At 51.2% G+C, this 7,280-nt stretch overlaps 4 protein-coding genes across 4 annotated transcripts; 1 reads left to right on the plus strand and 3 right to left on the minus strand.

Annotated features, from left to right (window-relative positions):
* Positions 1-1,040: 1,040 nt before the first annotated feature.
* On the minus strand, positions 1,041-1,893 carry GUITHDRAFT_154333 (hypothetical protein). Its single transcript, XM_005826578.1, has 3 exons — positions 1,844-1,893; positions 1,219-1,305; positions 1,041-1,170 (listed from the first exon to the last, which is right to left on the minus strand). The coding sequence occupies exons 1-3, from the start codon at positions 1,868-1,870 to the stop codon at positions 1,099-1,101; spliced, it is 186 nt and encodes a 61-aa protein (XP_005826635.1). The 5' UTR covers positions 1,871-1,893; the 3' UTR covers positions 1,041-1,098.
* Positions 1,894-3,213: 1,320 nt separating this feature from the next.
* GUITHDRAFT_114153 (hypothetical protein) lies at positions 3,214-4,015 on the plus strand (the record flags this gene model as incomplete). The annotated part of the gene is made up of 7 exons (XM_005826579.1): positions 3,214-3,311; positions 3,361-3,438; positions 3,484-3,528; positions 3,579-3,678; positions 3,728-3,799; positions 3,844-3,893; positions 3,943-4,015. 7 exons carry the CDS (start codon positions 3,214-3,216, stop codon positions 4,013-4,015), a joined length of 516 nt encoding a protein of 171 aa, XP_005826636.1.
* A 32-nt stretch (positions 4,016-4,047) lies between these two features.
* On the minus strand, positions 4,048-6,071 carry GUITHDRAFT_114154 (hypothetical protein; the record flags this gene model as incomplete). The annotated part of the gene is made up of 7 exons (XM_005826580.1): positions 4,048-4,378; positions 4,439-4,479; positions 4,531-4,570; positions 4,612-4,655; positions 5,253-5,543; positions 5,592-5,741; positions 6,009-6,071. The coding sequence occupies 7 exons, from the start codon at positions 6,069-6,071 to the stop codon at positions 4,048-4,050; spliced, it is 960 nt and encodes a 319-aa protein (XP_005826637.1).
* Positions 6,072-6,352: 281 nt separating this feature from the next.
* Positions 6,353-7,141, minus strand: GUITHDRAFT_96582 (hypothetical protein). Its single transcript, XM_005826581.1, has 4 exons — positions 7,038-7,141; positions 6,919-6,990; positions 6,680-6,820; positions 6,353-6,564 (listed from the first exon to the last, which is right to left on the minus strand). The coding sequence occupies exons 1-4, from the start codon at positions 7,056-7,058 to the stop codon at positions 6,442-6,444; spliced, it is 357 nt and encodes a 118-aa protein (XP_005826638.1). The 5' UTR covers positions 7,059-7,141; the 3' UTR covers positions 6,353-6,441.
* Between the last annotated feature and the right edge of the window lie 139 nt (positions 7,142-7,280).

Below are 7,280 nucleotides of genomic sequence, written 5' to 3' on the forward strand. Positions count from 1 at the left end.
TATTATCTTTTACTCTCTCATTTTTTTTATTGATGGAGGCTTTCCCCAACCTCCACTTGTCCGCCTCTTCTCCGCCTGCTCTCTGTCACCCTCCCATTCTTCTTCTTCATCTTGATCGCACTTATCTTGATCTCGCATCTTCTTGGATCCCTCAACACATATAGCTGAGCAAGATTGAAACAATCGTCGGATGCTGCTGAAGAAATTATGCCAACAGAATGCGTTAAACGTTTTGGTAACTAGCACGTTTCTGTTATTGCTATTGCCACAAGTCACTCCATCGAAGAGTGCGATTGATTCCGTGCGATCAAAACTGAGCCAAGAAGAGCTTAGATGGATTCATGGTGACAAGGAAATAGCCTCATGGATTTCCATCTATCGCGAAGAGGATTCAGCGATTGAAAAGATCCGCGCTAAAGCGAATTGGAGAAGACAGATCGGAAAGGTTTCTATGGCAGACTGTGCTCGTGGTTTTGGTACGGATGGTTTCACAGTGTGCTTAGAAAGTCTGCATGACAGGGATGGAAATGCAATTGTCTATTCTCATGGTTTACCAAGAGGAACTGAAGCACAGATCCGAGCACAGACCATCTATCTACAGGAGAGAGTTCTTGCTAACTCCAAGAATCAAGTAGCCAGCGCCCTCACTATTATCGACTGCACTCAGCCTTCCTTTAGAATTCCAGATGGTGTACTGAAACGAGGTGGAATCGATGTGATATCACAATACTATCCATGGTCCACATTTGGTTCAACAGTGTTTATCGGAGTGCCGAAGCCTGTGCAATCACTCTTCAAGTTGACCAAACCGCTATTTCCTAAGGAAACGTTTGAAAGATTCCGCTTTGCGGATACCAAAGAAGACTTGGTCAAATTCATAGCCCCACAACAGCTTCCCAGGAACTGGGGAGGAAGAGCATTCTGGAGCCTCCGCATGTACACAACGCAACGATGTTTGGTTGAAGGCACACTGTGTCGTCCCGCACCAAGAGATATATAATAAAGCCAAGAACAAGTTTTTTCGCCATCAGGCGAACAAGCTCTACAGAGTTGTTTTACTTAAAGTTCCATACAGGCCATGACACAAGAATCAATGTTTTACAATCCCGCAACCTTCACGCCAGCATGATCATCCTGAGCGGAGTAGTTGGCGCCAGGGATGAGAGATCCCTACAAGCAGGATCAGTGAGAACCGTTAACGGCCACCAAGTGGAGTACCTGAGCATAGCTGCTTGAACCGAGGGAGTGGTTTTGGTGGATGTGGGTTCCAGTAAGGTTCCACAACTGCTCGAAGACCTGAGGAGACTAAAATTTCTCGTTAGATATTTGCACGAGTACAATTTGAGCATCTAAACAACGCCAATGAACACCCATAAACTGCACAAACAACAAATTGTGTAGTAGCAGGATGATACAAGCCTCGGGTAAATTATGATAAAAAATAATTTTGATGGCACAAGGAAGGCCAAAAATTGGATATTCCAGGAATGTTGCACAAAAAACACTCTTGAAGCCACATAAGGACAGCTTGAAAAGTCACAACCACAAGGCAAGAGTTCCAATCATTAAATAATCCGATCACCGCTCAAGATTTTCTCATGTATCCTCCTCAAATGTAAGTATTCTAACTGAAGAGATTCCCTTCTCATCACGGTGACAACGGGAACTCTTAATTTACACACTTTTGTCACGAAGAAAACCAACTCGATCGACTGTCTCATGAATTATTCTCTGCAGATATCACCTCCTTTCTTCCTTTCTTCCTTTGAATCATACAACTTATATGTGAATGGTACTTCTGACATTTGACATTTTCTCTCCCTCATCGATTCGTGAAGCCTACCTTGGTGGTGGCGAGGAACTCAAACATGGCAGCGGCGCTATTCTGAGTATACCCTACCCTCACCACTATATACACTCTTCTGGGTAGGGTACCCCAATGACACGGTGGTAGAGGAAATGTGGGGTCCATGGTCATCAAGCAACGAATGTAATTGAAAATAGGTGGTACTTGGTGAGTGAGAAGTACGGGTACGTCTTATTACCTACCCCTATGCGCCGTCAAATCTCCTTAACCCACCCCCTATTCCCCTCAACTGCACCTCCCCGAATGGTTCACTCTATTTCCGGGGTAAAAAAAACAGCCTCATCCCCGCACAACCACCTATCAGCGAACTTTCGGTTTGAAAGTTTTGAGTGCCAAAGATTGGTCCAAACTTTGGAAGTTTCAATTGGGATTCCGTTGAGAGCGAAGATGAAGAAGAGCAAGACAAGGAGTGAAGGAAAGACCCTTGCTGACTTGTCTCTGTCAATCCTTGCCGAATCGATTGATGTCGTCTAGATGCATTTGCTCCTTTCAAGATTGGTTTCATGCTGATCGATATGATCGTGCGACCAAGAGGAGCAACAGAGCTGCTAGCGAGACACTGTCTTGATGGTGAAGGACTGAGCTGCATCAGAAGTATTCAATCTTGGCTATGAATGAAATCAGGAACAAGAATTGGAACACGACGAAGTGACAAAGATAAGGGAGATCAGACGGCAGAATTACAAGAACATTCGATGAGAAGCGGGAAGAAAGGAATTCATTAATCCAGTGAAAGGAGATGACAAAGCGAATGCTGAGTTTGTTGACAAACTGCAGAACGATGAGGAAATTATCATGGGTGAAAATCATGCTAGAATATCAGTGAGTCGAATCATGACAGGGAACGGGTGACAGAAACACCAAAAGAACCGAGCGTATCAGATCTTCAGTTGTTGTGAGGTTGACTGAAAGTGAAGACAAGATTTTATTGGTCTGAGCAAATAGCAAATGAGATAAGGCATTTGAAGGATAGGACGATTCTGGTTCAGGGAGGTGAGAGTAGAGACCCCGGAGGCAGTCGAGGACTAGATCATTCAGAGCACTGGAAAGATTGAGGGAGGCGAGAAGAATCAAGACAAGACAACAAACGCTAAATTCAATCACAAAGCTGCAGTTTTTGCGTACTCCCTCACATGTTCCGATTGATTTAAGTATAATCAAGCGTTGAAGGCCAACGATGGCAAGAACAAGTCTACCCCGCAACTATCACAGCGCGGAAGAAGTACCACCTCCCGTCCTCCTGCCTGCTCTAACCGTTTGTTAAGGTTCTGCCCAAGTTTCAGAATTTGCAGCATGCTCTCTACCACGAGCGACGACAGTGCGACGCTCTAAGGCACAGCCTGAGCATGCTGCTCAAGGCAGGATCCAGGCGTGTGCTCCTCTTGTTCCCTGACTCGCCATGCCAGGAGCGTGAAGAGGCTGACCTGGAGCAGAGGCAGCTCAGGTAAGCGATCGAGAAGGCAGGCACGGGGAGCGATGGTGTTTGTCCGTAGGGATCTGGATCCTAGCGTGCAAGAGGCTCGTCATGCGGCGGAGAGGAGGATGAAAGACCTGGAACAGGGAACGACCAAGTGAAATGACTTGCTAGCAGCTGCAATTTGCTGAAGCTCCCGCAGGCTCGAAGCTGTCCTGTCAAAGCTGCGGCAACGGAAGATGGCGCTGTACGTCGATCACGTGAGCCGGGTGCTGCTGACAGTGACGATTCCGGTAGGATGAAGGAAATCAATGTTGTGCGAAGTCAAAAGGAGGAGATGGCGCACGCGTGTCAGCGCCTAGCCCAGGAGAACCAGGGGTTGCAGCTCACCCTCCAGGTCTGCTCGTCCTTCCTTCTCTCTTGCTGCCAGTGATAGACGCTGTTAGAACGTTGCGGCTAAGATCGAGGTCGTGCATGCAGACCGACTGGCGAGTGATTCGCACAAGCAGCTGCTCCAGGTCGTGTCGTCTCCTTCTTTTTCGAGCGTTCACTCCTCCTGCAGGAAGAGTCGCGAGCAATAGAGGACGAGATCGAGAGCTTGAGCCGGAAGCTGTACGCCACTCCCTCTCTGCGTCATGCTCCTTGACCCTGTTCTCTCTAGACATCAGGCGCGCACGTTGGCGTTGAGCTCTGTGAACGCGGCAGGCAAGAAGATGGCGGTGGAGCTGGTTTGACAGCCTCGCCTGCCCGGCTGCTGTTCATCCCGTCATGTTCTGCTGGGAAGGAAGGCAGCCTTGGACTGTCTCTGAGCTGCAGCTGCGCCTCTCTCCAACGGTCGACTGATGGCTGCACCCCCGACCTTGTGGGCTTGTCTAGGAGCGGCGCGATCGAGGACGTGAAGCTCGAGGGAGTGGAGGGTAGAGAGGTTGGATGACCGGATAGCCGTTCGCTCCCACATGCGATCCTTTGCTGCTCGGAGGCGGCAGAAGATCGTGTGAGCGAGATGCATGACGTCTTCCTTGAAGGTCTTGGACGACAAGATGTAGGCCAAGGTGTCAAGAACCTCGGGGGTTTCTGACAGCAGCAGCGCGATGCTCCTGGTGCTGCGTCAGCAAAAGGAGGAGGAGGAGGAGGAGGAGGAGGAGGAGGAGGAGCACCTATCCGTGCTTAAGATGTAGAATAAGTGAATCAACTCAGCCTGTCAGAGGTTGTGAGGCAGGCAGGAGAAGTGCGGGGGGAACATGCAGACCTTGCTGTCTGTTGGGATGATGCGCCTGATCGGCGAGCTCCTGACCTCAAGTCAACCTCACTCAATGAAGGAGCTTCTCACAAGAGCTCGGACTCCTCCTTCTCCTCTAGACCCTTGACAAAAGCCTGGAGTGAGATCAGCACAATGAGAATGGTCTCGGATGAACGGAAAAGTGTCAGCAGGTAGATGTGGGGAGGAGAAGCAAACAGATAGTGCCGGGTAGATGAGGAGGAGCAAGTAGATAGAGAGGTAGTGGTAGAGAAGGAGGAGCAAGTAGATAGAGAGGTAGTGGTAGAGAAGTGAGTAGATAGTGCCGGGTAGATGAGGAGGAGCAAGTAGATAGAGAGGTAGAGGAGGAGGAGCAAGTAGATAGAGAGGTAGAGGAGGAGCAAGTAGATAGAGAGGTAGAGGATGAGAAGGAGGAGCAAGTAGATAGAGAGGTAGTGGTAGAGCAAGTAGATAGAGAGGTGGTGGTAGAGAAGTGAGTAGATAGAGAGGTAGAGGAGGAGGAGCAAGTAGATAGAGAGGTAGAGGAGGAGGAGCAAGTAGATAGAGAGGTGGTGGAGGAGGAGCAAGTAGATAGAGGGGAGGTAGAGGAGGAGCAAGCAGATAGAGGAGGAGGAGCAAGTAGATAGAGAGGTAGAGGAGGAGCAAGTAGATAGAGGGGAGGAGGAGGAGCAAGTAGTTAGAGGGGAGGAGGAGCAAACAGCTGTTGAGTGCACCTGGCTCAGTCGCTGCAAGACTTTCATGTCGGAGAAGAACTTGAGTCGGAGGTAGGCAGAGACAAACTTGTGAGAATCAGTTTGCAGGATCCGCCGGAGCTCCGCCAGGAGCTTGAAGAGCGTCGAGTCTTTGCTAGCCATGGGGATTAGCTGCACGAGCTCCTCTACCCTCCTCGTAACGTCAGGCGTCAACCGCTTGCTACCCTCCTCCTCATGTGCGCTCTCTTCCTCTGCCTTGGACGAGCTTCTGAGATCCTCCCAGAACTCCTTGAGCATAGCGACATGCTCCACCTTGCAATGAAGTCTTCAGACTGATCGGCACCGTGAGCTCCTCCTCACCTTGTCCAACTTCAACGTTGCTTGCAAGGTCTCCCACTCCTGCTCCTTCTCCCTCCTCTTACCCTCCTCTCGATCTTCCACGTCGTTCGTCTCCTCAAACTGAAAGTTCTCGTAGTCTAGCAGAGAGCTCTGCTTCCTCCATGCTTTGCTCTGAAAATTCACACTCAACCCAGCTCATAAGCTACATCTTACCCCCCTTGCTCCCTTTCTCCCTCCTCCTTCCCTATCTCCCTTCCCCTTCTCCTCGAAATGCTCCACCTGCTTTCTGCCTTCTCCTCTTCCTATTTCCCTCTCCACAACCCCCGACCCCTTCGCGTTTGTCGCTCTTTCCCATCTTCTCCAGGCTCCCTCCCTCCCTCCCTCCCTCGCCCCCTCGCTCGCTCGCTCGCTCCCTCCCTCCCTCGCCCCCTCCCTCACCTTCTTCCTGCTCTTGGTCGACGCCTTCCGCCCTCCTCTCCCCGCAGCGTCGGCCCTACGCATCGCGGTAGTAGTCGTTGCGGTAGGAGTCGTTTCAACGGCCGGAAATTCCGGGGTAAAGGTTGGCTTAGGGACTAATGTCAGGGAGGAGGATGAGGAGGAGAGGAGGAGAGGAGGAGGAGGAGAAGAGGAGGAGGAGATCACTGGAGAAGAGGAGAGAAACAGACAAGATAGATGCAACTTTCCTGGGCTATCATATGACAGAGATACATCTCAAACAAGTTCTTGTTCGCTTTCTTTTCCCCAAGCTTTTCCTCCTTGATGCTTTACAAGCTGCTATCTTTCGTTATCTTATTTCATCATCTCATCTATTAACATATGCACAAGAGCTTCAGCTACCCTCTAGTCCTCTCCCGCGTTTGCTGCTGTGCTATCATCCTTCCGCTTCGTTGGCGGCAGCATCTTTCCAACCGAGGATGAACTGAGCGTCTTCGTTGTTCTGATTCGCCGCCTTCGTCCACAATTCGATCGCCTTCGCGTCATCCTTTTCCACTCCCTGCATCTGTTTGTCACTTGCCCGCACCTATCATTGCATCCTCCTCCTCCTCCTCCTCATGCTCCTGCTCCTTCCTGGGCTCCTCCTCGACCCTCCTTCCTCTTCCTCTCCTCACCTTGCCCTCGTGGTAGCAGACGCCAAGAGAGAACTGAGCATCCGCGTCGCCCTGCTCGGCTGCACGGGCGAACCACTTGAACGCTTCCCCGTCGTTCTTGTCCACTCCTCTTCCTTCGTCGTAACAAGTCCCCAGGTTGTACTGCAGTTCTCTCTCAGAGCCCCCACCTCCTCCCTTGGCAAGCCTCCTCCTCCTCTCCTCCACCTCTCCTCCTCGCGCCAGTCTCCTCTCCTCGTCACCTGAGCGTCAGGGTCTCCCTGCTCTGCCCTCCTCCTGTACCACTCGAATCTGTCCACGTCGTTCTCCGGCTCCTGGTGGCCGTGCGTCAGAGCAGCAGCGACATGCAAGCAAGTGCTGCCTGTGCCGCGAGATCCGCCATGGCCGCAGGAGCTGCTGCCGGAGCTCCTCCTCCCCCGCCGCCGCCGCCGCCGCCGCCGCCGCCGCCTCCTCCTCCTCCCTCCTCCCCCGCCGCCGCCTCCTCCTCGACCTCCAGCCGAATCACAAATGGCACTAAGACTGAACAGTAGATATACTATTTTTCCGTCCTGGTCGATCGAATATAACATGAAGAAGAAAGGAGAAGGGAAATAGCAGGAGGAGG

The sequence above is a fragment of the Guillardia theta genome, assembly GCF_000315625.1.
Source record: "Guillardia theta CCMP2712 unplaced genomic scaffold GUITHscaffold_73, whole genome shotgun sequence".
NCBI lineage: Eukaryota > Cryptophyceae > Pyrenomonadales > Geminigeraceae > Guillardia > Guillardia theta.

Coding starts and splice junctions, on each gene's coding strand:
- GUITHDRAFT_154333 (XM_005826578.1), bottom strand. CDS start 1,870: ATGTTTGAGTTCCTCGCCACCACCAAG. Junction 1,306..1,843: donor AGTTCCTCGCCACCACCAAG/GTAGGCTTCACG, acceptor GAGAAATTTTAG/TCTCCTCAGGTCTTCGAGCA. Junction 1,171..1,218: donor GTTCAAGCAGCTATGCTCAG/GTACTCCACTTG, acceptor TCCTGCTTGTAG/GGATCTCTCATCCCTGGCGC.
- GUITHDRAFT_96582 (XM_005826581.1), bottom strand. CDS start 7,058: ATGGCGGATCTCGCGGCACAG. Junction 6,991..7,037: donor TGGCGGATCTCGCGGCACAG/GCAGCACTTGCT, acceptor CACGGCCACCAG/GAGCCGGAGAACGACGTGGA. Junction 6,565..6,679: donor TCTGCTACCACGAGGGCAAG/GTGAGGAGAGGA, acceptor AAACAGATGCAG/GGAGTGGAAAAGGATGACGC.